General features: G+C 42.8%; 1 protein-coding gene across 6 annotated transcripts in view; it reads left to right on the top strand.

Moving 5' to 3' along the window:
• The first annotated feature begins 8,574 nt into the window (after nt 1–8,574).
• The window catches only part of TENM4 (teneurin transmembrane protein 4), a 358,763-nt gene continuing 343,045 nt past the window's right edge, over nt 8,575–24,292 (top strand). For 3 of the 6 annotated variants that reach the window (XM_040584317.1, XM_040584318.1, XM_040584316.1), the window contains exons 1-2: nt 8,625–8,896; nt 13,000–13,269. In XM_040584317.1, the coding sequence (XP_040440251.1) occupies nt 8,674–8,896; nt 13,000–13,269 (493 nt within the window). In that variant the 5' untranslated portion in view covers nt 8,625–8,673. Of the gene's footprint in view, nt 8,897–12,999; nt 13,270–24,292 lie in introns of all 6 variants that reach the window. The other 3 variants (XM_040584319.1, XM_040584321.1, XM_040584315.1) reach the window with 2 other exon arrangements.

Below are 24,292 nucleotides of genomic sequence, written 5' to 3'. Positions count from 1 at the left end.
TGACAAGCTTTACGCTTGAAACTTTACCTGCCAGCAGTTTCCTCTTTCTTAGTTTTACTGCAGCAAGCACAGCCACTCCTGATAGTGTCAATGTTTTTAGAGGCAGGATTAAAGCCTGCAGTGGTGACTGCAGGGAAACAAGGCAGGCATGCCTTCTTTCTTAAAAGAGTCCCAGCCTTCACTCAGTTCTCCTCTGTGGGAGCAGAAATCATGTACAATAGTGATCAATAAGGTACGTCTGAGAGAGGGTATGAGTTCAAAGCCTTGGTCTTATGGAAAGGGCTGTAAGCTCATCAATATCCCCATGGAAGAGGCAAGACCTGTGCGTTCCAGGCAGCAAGTTTAAAGGAGACGAGTGCTTTTTCCCACAACACATAATCACATTGGAGGACTGCTCACAGAAGGTTTGCAAAGGCCAGAAGTATTTAGGAGTCAAATGGGATTAAACAAACTCTCAGAGGACAGGTTCATGGACTGTCAAACCCAGTGGTCCTGCTAAGAAATTTGCTGACCTTCTAGAAGTGTACCAAGGGGAAGGACCAACTGTATTCCTTAAATCACTCTTCCCAAACACTTTTGCCTTCTTCCCTTCCAAAACACCCACCACTGGGAGACAGGATACAGGGCTGGATGGTCCTTGACTCAGTACAATCATTCTCCTGTGCATGATTTCAGGAGCTCCTCATAGAATGGTCAGCTAGACACGAGTGCCTGACACACAACAGGCAAGAAGGTTTTGAGTATAGTCAGCTATTTGAGCAGTTAATGCACAACCCTGTAAAAACTTTTTCCTGCGTAACAGAGAGTTCATTGGCCTCTCATGTCTTACGAAGTTTGCTAGTTCTGCTTTGTATAGCTATATACAATTAAGACCCTTTGTTTCTTCCTATTTTTCCTAGAAGCTCACAAAAAGATAATCATTGCCTATGACTGATCGAGTCCATGCAGGAGTAATAAAGATGCCTAGTTTCCTTGTTCAGCAGAGAAGCAGGGATACGAAGGGAGCGTATCTAAGCATGGGAATTCCCTCACCACATTGTAGGATGAAGAGGTTGAATGACACAAGGCATGCATGGGAATTGTATTGAGATTCTTGCTACATTTTCATATGGGCCACTACTAGGGGGACCTTATATAACTACCTGAAAGGAGGTTCTAGACAGGTGGGGGTCAATCTCTTCTCCCAGGTAACAAGCGATAGACAAGAGGAAAAGGCCTCGGGTTGCATCAGAAAAGGTTTAGATTGGATATTAGGAAAAATTTCTGCGCTGACAGGGTGGTCAAACATTGGAACAGGCTGTTTGGGGAGGTGGTGAAACTGCCGTCCCTGGAAGTGCTGAAAAGATGTATAGATGTATTGCTTAGGGGCATGGTTTAGTGGTAAACTTGGAAGTCCTGGTTAACAGTTGGACTTGACGATCTTAAAGATCTTTGCCAACCTAAATGATTCTATGATTTTATATAAAAGTTCCTTGTAGGCCACAGAAGACTACAAAGGACTAGATACAAAGCTTACCCAAAAGCGAGTGCGAATCCTTCCACCTTGAGTGAACCTTGTACCAGTCTTTCCTTATTGTCTAGGAGATGAATAGACATTATCAAATACATTTGGCTGTTTTTCAGACTCTGGTTTATTTGTTTGTTTCCTGAGAAAAAGCACTCCCCCAAGCAGACTGAGGAAACCTGTGCCTAGGGCTTTCACCTAGGGTGTTTGAGACACATTCAAGACCTTGTGCTGTCTGATTCAAATTAAGGACTTAAATCTCAGTCTCCTGGATTTCTGGTAAGAGCCCACATTAGGAGCTGGTGACTGATGGAGGAAGAATGGGAACGCTTTAGTGGGATTCATTCAGTGACTACCTGCATTTGATGCCACCAGCACTTTCTCACTCTAGGACTTGCTAAAACACAGGCTGGTTTCACACAGTTTCTGGATGCCTGGCACATCACACACCCAACCTTCAGTCTGACATAGTGAATCAGGAAAAAATTGCAGGCTGAACCTAAATCAGTCTACATTGTCAGGCTGGCTCTTCTGGCATTTATTATTTAAATACCTTTATGCATTATCTATTAAATTGAGGTTCTGAAGAAAACCCACTTTGTCCAAGAATGGCTAATAGAGTCATAAAGAGTATTTCAATGTAAAACCATGGTTGTTTCCAAAGTAATTTCCATTCTGGGAGAAGCCAGAGTAGGGTTCTGATGACTGCAGCTGCAAACTGCTTATATTAGTCAAAAACTATTTGAAAGCTTTTTTTAACTTCTGGCCCCAAATCTTCCCCTAGCACAGGCTAAAGGCTACAGCCCGTGAGAGAAGACTTAGGGGTTTGCAAACCAGAAAAAATTGAGATAATTGCATTCCAGCCCTCTTCATGCTTTCCCACCATACTTCAAATCTCAACTACTGTTTCAAGCTTTTCTGGGACTCCAGTTCATTGGAGTTTTAGATTTATTCATGAAAAGGTCACAAACCACATCTTTTGGACAGGACATTACCAATTGCCTAGCAAGTCTCTTACCAGTAGAAGAAAGGCTTAGTGGTTGAGACCAGAAAAGGGAGTTTTTGTTACTTTCTTTGTGCGCTGGGTTGAAGCCAAGCACTGTTAACTCGACTCTTCATTCTTCTCTCTTGTGCCTGCTTCTTTCCAAAGCCTTTGCCAAAACTGTGAGGATGTTATACCTACAGCTTAATTTATTTCCTACAAAGGCCTCCTGGGATTTGAACCTCTATTATAAATCTGAAGCTTAAAGTTTAATAAAAAACACAGGACTCTCTTATGTTATAGAGGAATGTCCCAGAAACCTGGTAAATAGCATCACACTGTTTAAGCTGTGGTTGCATATTTGCTAAGATCAGATCGTTGTAGCCTCTGATCACCCAGCAATACAAATTTGATTTGAATCACCCCTAAGTACATGCCTAAATATTTGCTGAATACCTCAGAAGACTCAAACATACATTTCTGCTGGCTTTGTGCTTTAGACCAGACATTGAATGGCAGGCAATATCACAGATTTTTCTGGACAAATGGAAATGACCAAACAAGATTTCCCAAGTTCAACATTTTGCGTCATGAAACCAGAATACAGAGCCTCAAAGCAGGCATTTGCATCCTCATGGAAACGTGGTGAGACTGTGACAGTGGACTGTGTTTTTTCAGATAAAATGTTAAATGTCAAGTGATGACTTAATTTGGTTAGGATATTAATAAGCACAGCCACAAAGCCACAGAAGCATCTGAACTCACAACATCGTTGGTTGCAGCTTAGGATCCTGAGTTGGAGCTCACCAACCAAATAACATTGCTGGTCTGACCCCAGTGGTATCTGTTCATGTTTTGGAGAGGATTACTGTACAACGTGGCAAGAAGCTGCCTCTCTTTTGACTCTGAGTGAGGTTTTCATCATTCACCATGGGTTTTCACTGGTCAGACCCAACGGCAATTGTACATGCTCCACAGTCTTTCTGACTGAAGGACACTATCCAAACATGAAAGAGCATCTTGTTAATAATATCTGAGCTTCATACTACTCTTCTCACACAAAGATTTCAGACATGCATTGGCTAAGATTTTTTTTTCAGTTAAGTATTCTGCTGTGCTGATGTGACTTGATTCTCAAAAAAATCCAGGGCTCACTATCAGACTCTGTCCAGGAGATTAAGAGTCTGCTCTCAGTTGTGTTGCTTTCTTCTTGTACCACCTTAAGCAAGTCACTCTGACTTCCCCTGCCTCATCTCTCCCTCTATAAAGTGAAGAAAAGGATACTCGCTCACTGCTCACCAGCGTTAAGTCTTAGTTAACGATTCAATTTGTGGAGCCCAACGAAGGGAAAATAAAATCCAGCTTGCTGCTCGGTATTCTGTGGCTGTGCTCATTCTACAAAGGGCAGTAGCAATAAAAAAGAGGGGGGGAAAATTGCCCGAAGCAATGGAATGAGAAGATCTACTTTAAGAAGACAAAAAGCAGGTCCTGCCAAGTAAGATGATGCCATTTTTGCATAGGCAGTTTTACAGAGGAAAACAAACAGCCACGGGAAGTCACTTTGCTTCCTCCAGCACAAAGGTGGACTGAATCAACTCAACGGGATTCATGCTCATGTTCTCATGGAGACAGTATATTTCACTCTTCCAGCTTTCTCAATCACCCTGTTGCCATAACTATATAGGAAACACATAAAGCTATCTCTACCATTTAAACCCTCACATTTTGACAGAAAATTGGATGATGTGACATGCTGCCTTCCAGAACAGGCGCTGTCTATCACCTTGCTGCTAATCTCAGTGATTAGTGACCTGCAATGTAAGTCAGCTATCAAAGACCACCTGTCCCTTTTGCTGTAAGCGCCTCCTAGCATATCGCTTTGTGGTGTCACACTCTCTTGTCTGGTTTTTGATTGATGGAAGTTTGTCTTTTGAGCGGTGACTCAGAAAATAAATCATTCCCCTTGCCATTCATTGAGTGCGATGCTGCAGCACAAAGCTGGTGTGGTTAATCAAAGCTCCAAAGAGCAACAAAAAGCAACAGAATCGAGAATGAGGAGGATAGATATAAAGGATAAAACATAATAAAAAGGATTATTTGGGAGCCAACCAAAGCAAAAGCAAAATAAAAAGAGCTGCAAATAAGCATTGTGCTTACTGCACTACTGCAGAACTAGAAAGCTGATTTTTTGTTCCAATTCTTGACATATATGCAAGGATTCCAGAAGAGTCCCGGACCTCTGAAAAATATAACTATGTCAAGGAGTCTGATTTTACAGGCTTTATCATGTGAATAACCCTTTCTGGGGTCAGTGAGATTTTTCTGCGTTGAATAAATAAAGCCTTAAGGATGCTTCTGTTGTGGATTGTACTCCAAACCAGCTTGTGGTCCAGCTGGGATTGTACACTCAGAGGGCTGACAAAAATAGGAATAGCTGTTGCCGTTAATTGGCCTGGAGGAAAAAAAAAAAAAAAAAAAAAAAAGTGAAATTGGATATGTTATGCAGACAGCAGTAGGATGAAAGAGTCAAAGTGAGCCAGAAACACTGCACTATGGGACAAGAAAGCCCTTTCCAAATAGACATGGCTCAGAGCAGAAGGCTTTTGTGCTTTTATGGAGGGAGAAGCAGCGAAGGGATGGAATGGACAATATTAGAAGCCTTGTTTTTTTTATATCAGGTCCAGCAAGTTTATGGAAGCTTTTAAAATTATGAGGCGCAATCATGAGCTAAAGGCGGAAAGAAACTGGTGGTTGAGTATGTAACTGAGACGAGTGTGATGCTTTGTATTTGCTGTGTGCCAGAGAAGTCAGGAAAAACGTGAGGTGTTGATGGCACGGATGAAATCGTAGCAGAAATGAAATCAAGACACAAGAAGTAGGAGATAAAAAGTAATAATCTGTCACAGAAACACTATGAGGCAAATTCCCTGACAACACAATCCCATTGAAGGCAAGGTATCTAAACCAAATGGGAATTGGGCCATAAAAAGAGATGACAAGAACTGCATGTCCATGGAGAGGTGCTGGAAACTTACTTAAGTCAGTTAAATGCAACAGTTCCTTCTTAAAAAAAAAAAAAAAATATTAAAAAATATATATTCTTCATTATGTGTTTTGGGGGTGACCTTTCTAGTTGAAAAGTCAAGCCAAGCGGTGAGAGAGAAAGGGCTGAGGAGAGTTAAATTTATTAAGACATGAATGAATTGGGAATTGGAGCACTGTTCTGGAGGAATGTGTATGTGAATAGTGCAAATTTACAGGGCTATTTTTGATGAACTGTACGAGGAATTTCATTTTTTCAGCACCTTTCTTTACGAAAAGAAAAACCTTCATCTGGTGGGAATTCAGTCAATTTCCTGATGGTTTTTTGGCCATTTCCTAAGTTGCAAGGTTACTAATGGTAATTACAGACCCTGTTTGTACCTTGTGGCTCTAACTGTGCAGAAAGGTTTTCTTGGCACGTGCACCTCTCGCACTAGAGGGTTTTTAAATGACTAGCCCTTGGTGGGAACTGCTGCAATACTCAAATACTCACGAGCAGACAGAAGCCACCTTTCCTCATTTCTTTCTTATATAGTAACCGCTTCTTGCTCACATTTTGCTATCTCCATGCCCCGTGACAGTAAACCACAATTGCAGTGTTCATTATAACAGCTCTTACTACAGCACCGTGGTGAAGGAGCCTGTTATAAGGTGTTTTATTAAAAGGTATAACAAACCTGTTTCTTTTGAGGATTTCACACAAACAGAGATGGTAGAAAGGAGACAAACCAATTCAGTAACAATTGCTGGGGGGGGGGGGGGGGGGGGGGGGGGGGCATAATTTTTCAAGCTACAGAAAGCTTTTGTTTTCTTAAGGGTGGAAGACAGTGCACTGAAAAGCAATCAAGTGCTCTGTTCCTTTTAAGTCTCTCCAGTGTGAAAGTGCCAATACGTTTGATTTGATGCAGCAAAATATCTACCAGTATTTTGCTGATCTCTTACACACTGCTACTGGTCCTTAGGATAACATATTTTTCTTCACTATTGCTTCTACATTCAGGCCTTAGGTTTTGCACTTCTCAGGGCTTTACTCTGCAAAAGATGTAACATTTGTAAATTTTGGCGGGTGAGTAATCCCATTTGCATTCACCATATTGAACTTATATGAATGAATTTAAGTCAGTAAGTTTGGTGGGTTTACACATGGTTAAAAGCAAAGTGGTGCTCAAATCTTTGCAGATGACTTAAGTAAAGCTTAACTATAAGGCGCTTCCCCCTTCCCCACCGCCCTTCCTTTTGTGTTCAGTACTTTCTGTGTGTTTTGCTGACAAAAGGGAAGTGTGAACTTGGTCAGCTGCCATCACTGGAATAGACTGGGAGAGAATTAAGTAGACTTTAATTTTATATTTTTTTTTCATTAAAGTAGTGTCTTAATTTCCGGGAAGAGCGCCACAGAAACTATACAAGCCATCAGAACTGGGTTCTGTCACTGAAAAGTTTGTTTTGGAGGTTAAAGGGAGAAAAGCCAAAGAGTAGTCTTAGCACAGTCAGAATTGCAGAAATAGGGATGGGACCCTTTTTTTCTTTGCCCAGCCACAGGTGTATCTCACAGCCATCCTGCAGCTCTTGGTCCCTCCTGCAGTCTCTCATCAACTCAAGAATTTGCTTAGTTATGCTTGTGCCAGACCTCTTGGCAAGTGAGGAATTAATAAAACCTTGTCTTCAGGCTTCTGCGTTAGTGTTATGATTTGTAGGTTATCAGAACCTATGGTAAGAGTCTTCCACACTTCACAGGCTCCTGGTTTTGAGAACCATAAGTGCTGTGTTACACCACATCCCTTTAAACCAACCTGCGAAGCTCACAGTGCATCCATCCTCGACTATTGCACCAAACTCTGTTGTGCTGCAAAGCAAACCCAGGGCACAGCATCTGAAGCAAAGCTGGGGTCTGAGAGTCGTGGAGGAGTAAGATCTTATTAGTATGTTTAAAATTTAGCCTTTCAAGAGGGAAATCCTAACGGAATGTGATTCAGTCCTTGACAATGCATTTCCATATGTATTTGCTATGGAAAAGACCAAGAACTGATAGGTGTTCTCTGATCCTCTTCCTTTCTGTTTTTAAGTACTCTAAACAACAATAACCTGGTGGGGCATTTAGGGACTCGGCTTCTGTTCTCTAGCAGTCAGGAGGACTCGGTTCCTAAGAAGGAATCCTGTAATTACAGATTTCAGTGTCTGCTTTGTGGGTTTTATCAGTATTTTTCCTCATAAACCAGTTTAGGTATTCAAAATCATATTTTACCACCTTGCTGCAAATCATTGACTGTTCTTCCTGTGGCCCTGTGAAAGGGCAATTTATTAAGTATTTTGACAAAAATACTTTTAAAACATGTTTAATTTCAGATATCAATTTTCTCTGTGTGCAGATACGTATGCTTGCATACTGGTGCATATATACACTGGTTTTCCCACAGGCATAAATCCTAGGCCATGCTGTCGCACGAAGCAGAGAACTATCATTTATTTACACTTCTTCAGCTCTGCTTAAGTTCTAATGTATTTCCAGCTGAGTAAAGATGAGCCCTCTGAAGAGGAAGACATTTTCATCTAATTTCCATCCATACCTCTCCCCTTCATTCTTCTTTTCTCCCCGTCCCTTCCCACTTCTTTTGTTCATTCCTCCTAACCCCACTATCTATCAAAACACTTTTAAAACTATAAAACAGCATTTTTCCAAAGTCTTCTGGCTGCCTCCATAGAGACGTTTCAGCACGGCCTGATTTCCCAGAGATTAGGTGACTGATGTACGGAATGCATGCCTCCTGGAGGTGTCTGAATCACTTCCCATGGAAAGAAGACACAGCAAAATCACAATCAGTTTAAAATCCCCAAGTGCGCGCCCAGCTCAGACAGATGCAGGTTGCTGCATGTACGTGTCCCACTAGTGGTGGCAGTTATTAAATGACTCACACATAACTGAGATTTCCTTCCCATTGGTATTTGTTCTAACAGGGTTTTCCTGCAGTCCGTTAAGGAACATCCCTTTTGTTCAGCGCAAGACCGTATAAAGAAGGCAAATTAGCCTTTAGGTGCCCAAAGGCATGAACCTAGATGCTATTTCTTTTATTGCCTCTTTCAGGTTATTCCAATCTGACCACCACGAAGACGTCGTTATTTTAATGTTCAATACTCAGACAAGGGTGCCATGGATGTAAAAGAAAGAAAACCGTATCGATCTCTGACTCGGCGCCGCGACACTGAGCGCCGCTACACCAGCTCTTCAGCCGAAAGTGAGGACAACAAGGTACCCCAGAAGTCCTACAGCTCCAGCGAGACCCTGAAGGCTTATGATCAAGACTCCAGGCTGACCTACGGCAATCGAGTCAAAGACATGGTGCACCAGGAGGCCGATGAATTCTGCCGAGCAGGTGAGCACATTTCAGCAGATGCTGCTGCAAGCAGTGTGAGTTGATCAGCTGAGAGCTGGGGCTGGGGGGGAGGCAACCTCTGAAGGACCCTGAGCCCTAAAGCAAGATATGAGGAAAGAGGACAACAAGGAACATCTTTGATGCATTGCACAGGCGTGGGATGCATGCAAACCAATATCCTTAGGTGGGATACCACTAGCCTATGTTCATTAGTGTATACTCAGATACATTTTCTGTGTCTTAGTTTTCGTGACTGCAGCAGCCCTTTGCTGCTTCCCACCATGAGCACATGCTGCACAGTACTGACGTGGTGTGGAAAGTCCCTGCCTGCTCAGGAGACTTTTTCACTGTCATGTGCCTGCTCTGTCAACAAGAATGCCAAGGCAGAAGATAATGAAGGGAGAGCGCCAATGTCCACCTGGGGCTACAGCAAAACCCCTGAAGCCTGGAAGAAGGCAGGCAATTGAGCTGCTGATAGGATGAACCGCCCTTGGCATTGTACATGGCCTGCAGGGAGTAGGTTTGAGATGGGGACATGCTCCAGTATTAAAGGAGTGGTAAGGAACAACTTTTAGGACTTACAGGAGTCCATTTAGTGGATCTGGGTCACAGTAGCTGTGAAGATGTGGAAGTTCATGGGTCAGCATGGGCTTCACAGTCCTAACAGAGATACCAGGTATTCTTTTTATTGCTAGCCTGAAGTCAGCGCAATTACATTTTCACTGCTGCTGTTGCCTACGTGAGGTAGATTTCTGGCCCCTGCTGTAGTCTCATCTTCATTTTTCTGTAGAGACATGAGTATCTTAGTTCTGAAACCAGGCAGGGCTTCACATAAATTATTTTTAGAAGTCCATCAAGAAAAACCTAAAATGGCAAAGTGAGTCAAATAGAGCAGGCAGCATTCCAGACACTGAACATAGAATAGCTGACCCAGGCTGCACTGAGCACACCCTCTGCAGTTTGGAGAAGCTGACTCCCCAAAGGGGATGCATATAACTGCACTCCTTTAACTTTGGGGCTGCTTAATTTCATTCTTCAAACACCACAAACTTGCGGGTTTGGTGCAAGACTCAGCTTTACGGCATGCACAAGCAAAATGACTCGCAGAAGTATCGTTTCGTGTTTGTATTTCAGGATAACTGCAACAGGCAATAATTAACAGAAGGGCCAATAGGTGTTGTAAGTACTACTTTGCAATCATAAAAGGAGTTTCCCTCTTAGCAACTCTGAAGTACTTGATCCTCTCTAAGGAATCTATGAAGTTATAAAGAAAAGGCAACCTTTTAGGTCATTGAGTTTGCTCACTTCATACAATATATTCACCATGCAGGATAGATGTGAATTAGTACAGGTCAGTGGTTTTCAACCTGAGGGTCTACGAGGCCATGCAGGTCCATGGACTTCTAAGAAGCCCACAAAAGATAAATAAGAAAAGCCAGTCTATTGACTGCGAGTATAAATTTGCTACACACAAGTTCATACTTCCCTAGGAAAATTTTGTAGGGTACTGAGAAATAGTAAAAACCACTGGTCTAAGTGGCTGAGATTAATTGAGAAAAAGTTAAGATTAACTGTGTCAGGGCAGCAGTACTATTTCTAATATATGACCCACAGATTTTTCAATTTGTAATTTTTTTCCCAGTTTATCCTGAGAGTCCCCAAACTGGCCTGAAAATTGCTAACAAACAATAACCCCAGACTTCCAGTGCCACATTTTCCACTGGCGGAAAGCCATAAGCAGACCTCACTTTGTGGTGCTGTTTGGCCTCATGCCAGCTGAAACCAAGCCTTATTAGCCTGCTCGACATCAACAAGGCAAAGTGAATTTTTCTCCTGCATTGGTTTGGAAGGCAGAGGAGGGAAACATTTCAAATTGACCAAATAAATTCAGTAAATAAACAAGTCAGCATTTAAATGGTTTTAGCTAGAGTGAGAGTGCCAGCAAACGTGCAAGTCAGCACAGGAAAAAATAGACCAGATCTGAATTAAAAAGTCTCAGATATTTATTATCTTCCTTTTATTGACTTGAGTTCTTCCAGCTTAAAAGGCAACAGTGAGCATAGAATATGAAAATCGATGCATCTCCTGCTGTTTATTGCAAATAAATTTGATTTTCAGTTAATTGTAGCAGTCATTTTTCATAATTTATGAGCTGCTGTTACTGGAGAGCATCAGTCACGCTGCACATTGATGTGTCTGGTGATGTTGAGTGTGGCTTATTTCAGGGGAAGGTGGAACTCACCATCAGGGGCTCAAATGCACAAGCAAAACCAAAAGCTGACATTCTCCAGTACTCCATGGGGGATGGTTTAAAAACTATCCTGGCCTTGCACGAAAGACAAAACTGGAAGAGTAGAGCAAGGTCTCTGGGGAGATGCTGCTTCCTTGGTTTTACAACTCAGGTCAAGTTCCTCAGGCTGTGGAGTGCTAGAGGACACTCTCTCAGACCACTTTGCAATCAGGTTAAATGGATTACTTTGCCACAAGCTTGCTCCGTGCTTCCCAAGCAAGACCCTAGGGGTTGACAGAGGTGTGAGCCCCAAGCAACCTCATCTAGCCGCTCTGTCTGAAAGCTTTAATCCTGTTCGGTCAATTAAAAAGGTGTAAACTTCTTGAATACCTTATATAGTTTGTTATCAGCTGTAGATCTGTAACCAGCTGGACCATGGGTATTTCCTCCTGATGTCAAACAGTTCCTCCTCTGAGCTTCACATGGAAATGTTGTTCAGTCCCATTATTCGCCTTGCATTCAAACATCTCTCTGTGCACTACGAGTTGCAAAGTCAATGGAATGACAAAACGTAGTAAAACAGCATCTACTGCGGGCCAGCTGATCGTTGAATGCACGTTTGCTATAAGTACAAGAGACCTTCCCCATGCAGCAGGGCTCAGAGGGAAGCCAGGGTGTTTCCAGGGGTGTGAAACCAGGCTCTGGAGAAGTAGAAACCTGGCTGTTTCTCTTGGATACACATTCTCCACCGTGTGATATTTAACATCAACAAAGGGAAAGGTGAGAAGAACCACATGATGGTGGGGGTTTTGAGCAGGGAGAGAATCATAACTCAGTTTTGGATACCACCTTGAGGGTCAGACCTCATGAACAGACTTCAGTAATCAAGCAGATAGGAACTTCACTGTTCAAAAGTACGTTTGGGCTTGAACTTCCCTGGTCCCCGTGCATTCAGATTTATCTTGTCAAAGCATGCCTGAGCTGCAAACGCTGCTCCATTCCTTAATCCATCCGATCAAGGTGGAGCATTACAGGAGCAGGGGTGAGTTGTGCCCTATAAGTGCACAGTGCAGCTTGAAGGCATTCACGGGTGGCCACAATCTTTTAATGACATTCTGGGCTGAAAAATAAAAGCATGCATTAATAAATAAACGCAGATTAAAATGGAATCGCTAATTGCTTTCCCCAGCCACCTCATGCAACTTTCTGAGCAAAGCCCGCTAATACTTGAAGCCTCGTTCACATTGATTTGGTCTGATTCTGAAGTTTTGGGACGCGAGCTCAAGAGTCGTTTTCAGGTTGTATTTTTAGTCAGCCAAACAGTTGCATCTATATGCAGCCCAGTAACCTCTGCCATGACTGTATCAGAATGAATAGCTGAACCGAGTCAACGTGTGAGTGGTCAGCAAGGGGAAATCGGGATCGCCAAAGATAATTCAGAACCCCAGTATGTAATTTCAGGGATTTCAATGAGCAGAACTCACTCACGTTTCCTATTGTAGTGGAGTTGCCAGGTGTATGGTAGGAGTTTTGATCATCTCATGCCTCATTCTACCTTTCTCCCAAGGAGATTACATTCTGCCTCTCCTAAAGAATTCCACCGTCTTTGCTTTCATATCTGATGATTTCATTGAACACACCCTGAGTTTCTGTCAAGTTCCAGAAGCAGGAATACAGCTGCTTTTTGGTCTTGGCATGGTCACTTGGCTTCACACTAAGCAAGACCACAAAAAAGGGGAACCTTTGGTATGATAGGGCTCAGGAGCTGCTGCGCCCCACACGGAGACAGAGAATGAACAGCTCTGCCATTGCCTTCTGCTACATGAAACCGTCCCCTATTAAAGAGTAACCAGGCTGCTGTGTTTTCTCCCAGGAGCCAACTTCTCTTTGCGAGAGCTGGGTCTTGAAGACGTGACACCCACGCATGGGACTTTGTACCGGACTGATATCGGGCTGCCTCACTGTGGCTACTCCATCAGCGCCGGCTCGGATGCCGACACGGAGGCAGACGTGGTCCTGTCACCTGAGCACCCCGTGAGGCTCTGGGGACGCAACACCAAGTCTGGACGCAGCTCCTGCTTGTCAAGCCGGGCCAACTCCAACCTCACCCTCACTGACACGGAGCACGAGAACACTGAAACAGGTAAGTGGCGACGGCGCATGCGATGTCAGCCTCAAGCTTTACCAGGAATGCCCCTTCTTACCACTCTGCCTTAATCCTCCTTAGGTTTTGTGTTGGGTTTTGGTGGTTTTTTTTTTCAGACTCAGTGAAAACACTCTTCTAATAGCCCCATGTCATGGCCTTTTGTACTGTCCTACAGAGTGTTTGTTAATAAACTGCTGGAGAAGCTCCTACGTATTTATCACAGCGACAGAGATCATTAAGTGGCTGTAATACTCTCTCTGCTTTTTGTAGTGACCTTTCAGACAAAAAGCATTTAAATCTCCCCTCCCCTGGCCGATTCTGCTCTTATCTTTGCTACAGATTTTCAGGGCAGATAATTTCCTTCTTTTCCTTGCTGGTTCCTTGACAGGAGCCATTTCATTTATGTAAATTGGCTGACTGCTCTCTGAAGGAAAACGATGGTGAAATATTTTTAGAAGCCTTTTTCTTTGTGCGAAATAAAAGCTGAAGGTCACAGATTTTTTATCTCTGTAACTTTGCGTCCCCAGCTGTGGGGACTCCTGCATGCATTCTGTAGGTCTGTGAACCTTTTGGTCAGCAGTTCTGCAAGCAGTGTAGGAAGGAGAGAGGATTTTGATTCAATTGCAGCTTGACCCAGGAGTTCACACAGCCCTACATGCCTTTGCACCTTTAATTCAATTACGGAACAGCCTGCTTCTTAATATAGCCGCTGCGTACAAGTCATCGGGCACTTGAGCTCAGCACAGAAAGCTGATGTGAAATGACTGTATTGCTTGTTCTCTTTACGCATTTTGCCATAGTATTATAGTGACAAATGATGATAACTTTTCTTTGGGAAGCCATGACATGGTGAGACATACACCACCCACATGATTTTATGTTTAACTCCAACAAAATTACAATAGAAGCTTATTAAGTTTCTGCTCAGAGATAATGATATATTAGGAAAAGTTCGAAGATAAATGGCCTTCTGTCTGTTTAAAGGATGTACAGAAGAACCTTTTAAAATTATCTTTACTATATTTTTTTTACGTTTCTTAGTGTAGTAACTTACAGGGTTGCACCGGTCAGGCCGGGCAGACACGCAGTGCCAGATTATATTGTTTTCCTTCCAAGCCTTGTGCTTTGACGAAAAATCAGAGGGATCATCAGGGTCAAATAGTGTTTTGCACACTCCCAAGAAATTGCTAGGAAACAACCAAAAGCTAACACCTTGAACTTCCATCCCAGTCTTCTGTATGCAAAGCCCTCTCTTGTGCTTTCCATGGTGGTATATGAGCAGCTGCGATCCTATCCCATGCATTTTTCTTTCCATACCTACTAAGAAAAGCGAAGTACAGAATTTTAGTCTTTTTTTCTTCTTTTTTTTCTTCCCCCTTAAGAGAGAAGAATTACATTAGCTGCTGGAGTCTTTTTCACTGGTTTACATAATGCTATCTCTACATGTGCAAATGCAACTTTGTACCTACAGATCACTTACAAACGAAATTATATTAGCGACAACACATTAGGAACAAACAGCACATGTCTTGAAAAGCTTTACTGAGAGTAATAACAGTAGCAGCAGTACTCATGTCAGGACTGAGATAACCTTCAATTCCTCTTCCCTTAAATTTAATGGCACACTAACCATTTGTTGAACCATCATTTCATAGCAATTAGAAAAGGGAAGACAGAAAGGTGGAGAATGTAGCTGCAGGGTTTTTTAAGTGCTGTACAAATGTAGAAGGAGTTTCTTTGAGCCATAAGCATCTGCAGTCTTAAGTGTGAGTGTTTTAAATGAGAGAGGCTGTATCAGGCTCAAAAATACAAAGTCTGTGTAGCATAAATAACATCTAGAGAGTGGTGGTGTCCAGTATGCATTGTTCATATTGACAAAAAAGAGGTGGTGGAGCTTGAGAGAAAATATTAGGATCCAAACTGTGCTGTTGAGGAGCTTCATCTGATGCTCAGACTTCCCTGGGAAGATGTCAGAGACATCAGCCTGGTTCAGGTCAGAAAAACTGGTCCAGAGCTGAGAAAAATGCATAGCATTTCAATAAAGGGGCTGCAGTTGAAAGGGTGGTATCAACTTACCCAAACAAAGGTTGCAAGGGAGGAAGAGAAGAAGAACTAAGGAAAAATCTTAAATGTACACAACATTTGGACAGTCTGGTTTTGTAATTACTCGGCACAGATAAAGGTGTGAGAAACTTCTGCGCACAAACCGCTCACAGCCTGAAGCCTGCTGTTGGAGCAAATGAAGCCTGAGAGCATCTCAGAGGCTTTGTCTAGGAGACACAGAGGTGGTTGTGTGCTTCCTCCCTCTGCACACAAGCAGTGTTACTCGGGGCCCTCCGCTGCTAGCTATCGCACAGGCTATTTTGAGAAATCCCAGATTCATGAGAGAAATGTTTTCAAGAAGACGTGGGATTTCGCTAATGGCAGCATAAAGTAACATAATGCTAGGATTCGGTTTACAGGATACCTTTATTAGTCAATATTAATTGTTGACAGTATTGATAGAAGTTATAGCCTCTAGCTGAAGTCAATATGGAGCTTTATGAACCTGCCATCAAGAGAAGATTTTATGGGGCCCATTAAACCAACTTTTCCAATGAAAGTTAACATCAACAATTTTTGTGCTGTTCATTATTTATCCAAAATAAATAATCAGAATTTACTTCTGATGTTTGTAAATCCAAAGCTGTTGAAGCACGGTTATACCGAGACATTTATTGTGTCCATCAAAAATGAAAGGTCTGGCTCCCCCAAAAAGCAGGTCTGCTTTTATTTCAGGAGTGGTGATGGCATGAAGGAACAGCCCCACTGCTCAGTAAGCACAGCCACAATCCACACCTCTGTCTTTAAGGAAATCGATGATGTGCTCTGGTTCTGTGGCATATTACAGTCCATAAATCACTTGCACAGGCAGCTGGCATGAAAAGCCATCTCTGCTAGGTTTAGAGTTTGTTTTTGCTGAAGAGTTAGCTTGAGCTGTAACTGGCATTGCCCTGAGCTCAGACACTGCACCCCCCTGAAGGCTCCCCCTCCGCTGGGCAGTGCTTTTCGCTCTGACCTGGATGGTCACTTGGCGGAGTGAAGGGACAAGAGGGGACAGCTCAGGTTATTGCCCCTTCTCTGAGAATAGTGCAATCACTGTTTGCAATCACAAGTGCTGCTAATGTAACAGGCACTTCATACAGCTCAAGGGTTGTTCCGCAGTGTGGCCATCAAGGCTAAGCTGAAATAGTAAGCTCCTATTAGCAGTTCAGACCCATGCACAGGGAGGAGTTTGGTTCCTGGAAGCCTAGCAATAAGGTTAGGAGAACCTCTTTCCTATAGTAATTTGCACTGTTTCTCAGCAAGACTGATTCAAGGAAAAGAAGTTCCTGAAGTGGTCATTTGGAACCGAGCCTGGAGTTCACTGGTGTTACCTTAGGTAACCTTGAACAGTCTTTATACCACACCAGAAACTGTTCATATAGAGAAGAGCTCAGTGAAGGAGAACAAGGTAATACTCTTCCAGAATTTGACTTATTTTGTGGCAATTCTGTCACATACCAAAAGCAAAATACTCCTAAACGTAAAGAAGTCATCATAAAACTACAGTACCACAGAACAGTTTATGTTGGAAGGCACCACTGAAGGTCTCTGGTCCAGTCTCCTGCTAACTCTGGGGTCAGATCGGGTTGCTCAGGACCTTGTTCAGTTACACTTTGTCTCCCAGGATGGAGAGGCCACAACCTCTGCGTCCTGGTTCTGGTGCTGACCACGTTTGCTCTGAACAACTCTAAGAGCAAGTCAGAATTTCCACTGCCGCAACTCGTGTCCGTTGCCTGTCGTCCAGCCACTAAGCATTGCCAAGAACAGTTTGACCATCTTCTGCCTATCATCCATGCTTAAAAGACAGCGGCTGATCTCCCTTTAGCCAACTCTTCTATTAGTTGAGCAAAGCCACCTAGATCCTCCTCTTCTCACAAAGAGTTTGTAGGCAGTAGGGCAGTGGAGGAGACAATCAGAGGAGCCTGAGGAACTCTGGTGCTGAAGGTTTTTGAGTGTAAACTAGACAAACTGAGAATGGTCTAGATGGGATGCTGCCTTGGTCAGAGTGGCAGTATCTGCTGGCCTCTTGATCCTCTCTCTTCCTCCAGTTTCAATAGCTTGTAGCATTGCTATGCTTTCTTTGGCTTCAGGGCCATGCAGGACTGGGCTTTGAGCACCTCACTCAGGCTTTCGTACTGCCTAGGGCACTCCTTACAGCCGTCTAGACAGACAGTGTGTGTAAGCACCCATGAACCAGGTGCTGAATATTTCCGTCGGGTCTGCAAGGGATATCAGCACAAACCATTACGAATCATGCTGGTAGGTCCCAGATAGATCCGAACACGAGAGGTGGGCAGGACATGTAGATATTCCCATATAGAATCCCTTCCCACAAGAAAAACACAAACCGCTTTTTTTTCTGCCTTCAGTGCGGTAATGCGTTTACTGGTTTACCCAGCAGAGTTGCTGCAGGACTGTTTTAGACCTGGGCCAACTGCTTTTTTAAAATTTGTCTTTGTGCAAGTGGAGTTGCAGCCATTTTCTGAAAAAAAAAAAAAAAAAAAAACCAAAACCAAACAAACCAACCCACAAGTACAGTTTAGCTTTCAGCGATTCCAAAGGAGCTGTGGCAGACTAAGGATTCACTTTAGTTTTAATCTGGATTTAGAGTTAATATCCACCGAGGCACGTAGTTGGTTAAACATGGGAAGGAGCAGGAGGGGTGGGGGGAGCAGTTTTCTTCATTAGCAGGACAAGCCAGCAGTGATTAATGCTGTGTACATGTGCAGAGTGGAGCTGATGTTTCCCCTCTGTCATAATCTCCTCTCAGGAAGAATGTGGGCAGTGTCAAGTGGCCAGAAGGATCTCACAGGCGGGATGAGTAATGTCAGATGTCTCCAAACAGTTCAACCAAGTTGGAGATGCTCGATTGTGATATATTGTGCAAAGAAATTCTTGCAGCAGAAGGGTGGCATTTTCTTATCTAGCGGACTGAGAGATTAGTAGACATGAACTAAAATTCCAGACCTAACCACCCTGGAAGCCAAAATTCAGCCTGCAGGACCACTGCTGTCAAATTGTGCTGTGCTGCTTCTTTCCATCTTCACAATTCAAAAATATGTAGGAAACATGTCACCCTGCAACCAACTCTGCATGCATTCTGTGTGCCCAAAGGAAGTGAGAATACCACTGCTGGAGCCAAATCTTCTGTTAAAAATGAACTGGATGGAGGTACCATCATCCCCACACAGCTCCTGGTCACCTCTATTTAGGAAGAGCAGTTTAATCTCGGGGTTCATTTGTCCTTGGTTTCACCTCTGAAATCACCAGCCGGTGCCAAAGTGGCATGGTGACTATAGCGATACAGACACTTACTCACTGGTGACAAGATTAAGAGCACCGATTCATTCTGCTGTGCCGGACCCACATCCTACAGAGAGGAATAATTTTTCTTTCAGTCATTACTGTTCTGGGATGCATTTAAATGAGCTTTAAAACTGTCAGGCAAACAATCAGCCCCATATCCAAACTTGCTCTCCAAGCCTTACCAACCTGACCATCAAGGTAGGGGATATGGTATGGTCAACTTCTGCTTTCCCTTCAAATAAATCACTTTTCTGGAAAATTCTCATAGGCTTTTGTAAAACTGAAGCGTGCTAGCAATCAGGAGCTGGAAAGCTGACATGATATCTCTGCCTGCTCTACCATCACAGACCCAACTCTTAGCCATTTTAATTGACATAATACATGATTTAAAGAGCATTTCTTGCAGTAACCACCACACTTTCTGCTTCCACACTGCGTAAGCCATTACTGCTGCTGGAAAGAGTGCTTAAGAAACTGCATAGGAAATTAGGACTCGATAGAATTGAATGCTTATAGGAGACATTTAGAAACACAGGGGTGCATTACAGCAGGAAATAATTAAAGACAAGTCTTTAAAACAGGGAACACCAAAGAAATTATATAATTTAATTTCTCCTGCGTAGTTAAAAAATCTAACTAATGCTTTCACTTCTTCAGTAGCATGATACAGACTTCACTGAAGCCTTTGAAGACTCCCATTGCCATCAGTAGTGTTACACCAAGTCTTAGGTGTATGGTTGTAACTATTTGTTTTTGCTAAATAGTCAGCATGCCAGAGTGGTATAAATCCCAGTACTCTCTGTTAAACATCTCAACATGCTGTTCATCACTAGATTTCTTGATTCCATTTTGGCTTCTTATTAAATCAGGAAGCTGTCCTGATGATCGAGCCACATGCTCCAGAATTTCATCTGCTTTTTCCAAATATTTTCTCTTCAGAGCTGTTTTACAATAGCTAGGGAGCTCTAGGCAAACAGCAATTATTTCTGTGTGTTTTTCTTTTTCTCTTTGGTTGTCAAGAGCTCATCTCCTAACGTTGTCCGTACTTGCTACCAGGGACCTTGCAAGGTTCTCCTAAATAGGTCTGACCCTCTGCAGAGGAACGATTTTCACTCAGTCTTCTTTACACTGACCTTCCAGTTTCCCAGATCATGTTGACCCAAATCATTGGGCCAAAACACAATTCAGTGTATCAGTGCAATTAGCAGTGCCAGAATTACTGTGTAGTCTTAGCATTACAAATTGTTTGTTAATACCCCATCTGATAATCCATGGTGACTTTTCTTTTTATTACCGTTTTGCTGAGTAATTTCCTTTCAGACTTCATACACTCTATTGTTAATATTGTTACCCTGGTTGCAGCAACACCATCTTATTTCACCACCACCACCACTACCCCCTTTGAATTAAATAGTGCATTATAAAGTACTTCCAGTAAATGACTGTGTGCTTCAGACATGCTTCTTGTGCAAACCATGTAGGAAAAATGTGATACTCAGACTCTGGAGAACTCAGAAAGGAGATTTTCTTTAAAAAATGTTTCTTCAAAATAAATAAAAAGAGGAATGTGCTATGAGCTATATTTTTCCTGTATGCCTTTTGAGTAGGGGAAGACAAGAATAAATTAGAATTACCCGGTCAAGACCAGGCATCTGCTGGCTGTCATCTTTCACTTGCCTCCTTTCAGTTGGAACCTTAATATTAACAAGATGTTTCAGCTTGAAATAAAAATTAGCCAGAACCCTTACCACTATAGATCCATCATCAATTGCGGAAGTTTGTGAAGAACTAAAAAAATGAGTAGCAGATCCAGGAGGGAATTTTCACTAAACCCCTTCCTTGTTTCAGCTCCTCAAAATGCTTACACCGCTCCTTTCCAGGTAAGATTTGCGAGGAATTCCCCATTTAACAGTACGTGGGGATTGCCGGGATATTGCCATGTAGTGAAGCTGCCTTATAGAGATATTCAGAGACTTGGTGATCACTTGAAATGTGAAGGTCAGGGGAAGGAACGTACCTTCAGGCTCTCCAACCATAAAGACAGCAATATTCCTATGAAGAATATTAGTCCTAAAAAGGAGACTTTAGCTGCATGACCATCCCAAATGCTACATTCTCCACTGAAAAATGGCTCCCTTGAAGGCTGTTACATCTCCCTTACTTGTGATCTAACTTTCCGGCCACTGACATTCTTGATGATGGATTCCTCATATTTTCTGTCCTCTTACCTTTTTCATCCTTTTTTGGTATTAGCCCTGAGACACTTCTTGAAAGTGAAAAGGTGAACCACCACCTCACTTCTTCACAACAACTTCAGAGAAACTTTTGCCTTGATGGGACAGTAAATAGATTTAGTTTTTAGGTTTTAGGGTTTAGGCCAACAGACCCTTAATCTCCCTCCACTGTTGCCCTGTCCGCTGGGTGTAGAGCAGCCTTTCAAGTGAGGATGCCACCGTCTCTCAGGCAGGGTTTAACCTACACCGGGGCTGATCGTCCCTTTGGTAGCACCTAGTTCACCCCAGGGACCACAGAGGGAGCCAGCAGCATACGCGCTCCCAGTTTAGGAGGTGACAGTACACAGGATTAATCCGAGTTTAATACTCCACTTGCTACGTCGGTGATCAGTATCTTGATTTTGTTCCACGGTGAAAGAATTCCCACTGATTTCTAAGGCTAATCTATCTCATCACTGTTCTCTTTGCCTCTAGAGGAAAAGAAGCCTTTGCATTTCCTTTTAGTATTATTTTTATTCCCATATGGTATATCCCATAGAGGATGCATTTTCTGTATTACTGTAATCTGTGTCTGAAAGGATGCTGACATTAAAACCCTTCGTAACATTATTCTGCTGTAATGAGCTGCAGTTCAATATAGGTTAGTATGTAGGTTTCACATTGTTATTGTTATTGTGATGATGGCGAAGCCATTAGGCAAGAAAAAAAGGCCCAAAGTCTAGAAACTCATGAATAGCCCTGATATTGGGGGAGAAAACTTGTAGAAACAACATTAACAGGTAAGATTTTACTGTTATTTTCAATTACACCGTGAATTTTTATCCTTTCCTTTGCCACTTTAAACTGCCTTGTCATGGAGATTTTTATAATTTTTTTTGGTAACAAAAGTAATTACATTCATTAATATTGCTGTCAAGCTGCCAAGTATTCTGGACGTAAATCTGTGCATTTTTTAATACTATTTCCAAGTGCCATAAACAACTTTGTTCGGTGTGAAACACCCTAGGGGGAATACAGCTATATATATATATATAAAATACATTATATATGTTTTATATGTATAATACAGCATATATTTTATATATATATGAAGTACAGGAATCAGCAGCACAAGACCTATTGCTCTTTTGATAGCAATACTTTGCTTCCAGCCTGGTTTTGGGGTGGGATTTGTGTGTCATTGTGTGCCATTCGTCCTGAATGTGTAGGGGTCACACCAAGCTGCAAGGGGCAGGACATATCGATACCCCATCCCAGCCTTTCAGAGAGGTACAGCACTATTCCTTGCACAGGGGGAAGGTATACCAGGCTTTCTCCCCCATCTGGCATTTCCAGATGCTCACGTCTGGTTTTCTGAACTCCCATTTGGACCAGTGCATCTACTTCTAGTTCCAGCACACTAAGTGTTAGTCCACATCTGGTCTGGTCTCCTCAAATGCCCCTTGAGGTACCTGGCTTTGCTTTTTTCCATGAAGATGCCTCTCCACCCATTAGCAGAACAAAGTGAGAGGAAAGAGCACGTTATTTTTGTTTTATCCATGCCCAGAGGTGTGCACTGAGCTCCAAATAAAGGAAAGCACAGCTCCTGCCATGAGAATTTGTTCATTAAAATCTCATTGCTTTATTTCTCAGAGGCTTTTGATTAACTTCCAGCAAAAATGCCATTTTATTCAATTCAGGGCAGTGACTGAAAATGCAGCACTGCCCTAATTCTGCAAAGTTTTCTGTGTTTCTTTGAACTGCCCCTAAAAACTTGAATCGTACAATCTAAGGCAGGTTGTTTTGTTTTGTCAATCCTGGCACGTATCATTTTGAAACATGTATAAAGAGAAAATAATAATTCCTATCTGGTGTTCACACACATTAAGCATGTTACAAACTTAATTTTGTTATGGCCTGATCAAAAATAATTCTTTGCCACATGTGACTAAATTATACAAAGACACTTGGGGAGCAGACATGTTACGGGACTCAGAAAAGGGCTGCTTTTGGGTGGGCACTGGCCTGCAGCTCCAGAGATTTAATCCCCGCCTCTGTTACAGACAGCACTTAACCTTGGCTGCATCACTTCATTTCTCTTTCTTTCTTTGTCTCAGGATCTTCTTTCTTTTCTTTTTGACCACCACCTTTTCAGTTACAAACCCAAATATTTTGTAATGAAACATATGGATAGCAGCAAATAAAGCAACCTTGTTCCAGTTCTATCCATTAATATATTAAGTAAATTTTCAGCACTGAAGTGTTTAAAATATTGCCTTAGGTATCCCCTTGACCAGACACTGAATACCTTAGGGAGTGAAAAAGACCCTGCTTTTTGTTGTTGCTATTGCTACATTTATTTACAAGCCATGGGTTGAACAAGTGTGAGATGGAGAGCGTCAAACAAAGTGTGCAGCACAAGCCACTATACAAAAAGCTCTCCTGAAGGTCACAAGAGCTTCCCGGGTCCTCTGACGGTCCCGGGTGCCCAAGGCACGTGCTGAAAACAGTGTGAAAGGCACCAAAATGTGCCACCTCCCTCGCCACAGCACCCAGGTGGCAGCTGTTTTTTCCCCTTGCAATTCTCTCCGTAGGGAAGACCCTTTCATGCCAAGCAGCACAAACTGGTAGCCAGCACAGCCTCTTCTCGCTGCTGTATTTAGTCACACACACACACACATGCCCCACGTGCCACAGGGCCTCCACAACCAACTTCAATGGTGGCAAAGTCAGCAACGAGCCACTTCATCATGATGACAGCTTTCTGCTGCGTTCAGAGACATGCGCTTTGGTTTCTGTCCTGGTTTGGTTGCTCTGTAGTGGGGGAGATAGAAATGTTGTTTGGAGGGTTGTTTTTTTCTTTCTTCTTCTTCTTTAACTTAGTTTAAGTTAAATACACATTTCTTCTTTTAAGGGATGAACAGTTTAAACAAAATGAGAAACTATGTCAGACTCAACTAAGGTTTAAAGTCAGAATAACCTGTTAAAAATTAGTAACTAATTTTTAGATCATTTCCAAGCAACTACATCAAAGTCTTAAGGCAAGTCACAGTGGTGAATTGGCTGCGTTTCTGGGCAAGAACCTAAAGCGGGTCTGTGGAGGTGCCAGCTCAGTTCCTGACAGCAACTGCTGCTTCTGCAGCTGGAAAGGGAGGGTTTTTTCACAGCAAGTCATTCAAGTGGATCAATGAGCATGTTCAGAAGTGAGAAATCCACCCGCAGTTGAAAAGGAGAGGGGAAAAGCTACATGGATAAAAACAGAGGCAAGATGCATTAGGGCAACCTTCAGGACACATCTGGAGAGACCACTGGTTTAAGAGGTTCCCACCCTGGGTACCCATTCCCACGCCCTTGCAGGGGTTCTCCATCCCTGCAGTCATGACGATGCAGCCGCTCACAAAGCCCAGCTCTGATTT

Source organism: Falco naumanni, chromosome 2 (genome assembly GCF_017639655.2).
Source record: "Falco naumanni isolate bFalNau1 chromosome 2, bFalNau1.pat, whole genome shotgun sequence".
NCBI classification, from domain to species: domain Eukaryota; kingdom Metazoa; phylum Chordata; class Aves; order Falconiformes; family Falconidae; genus Falco; species Falco naumanni.
The sequence above is the reverse complement of the archived record's forward strand: the minus strand, read 5'-3'. Positions and strand labels throughout refer to the sequence as shown.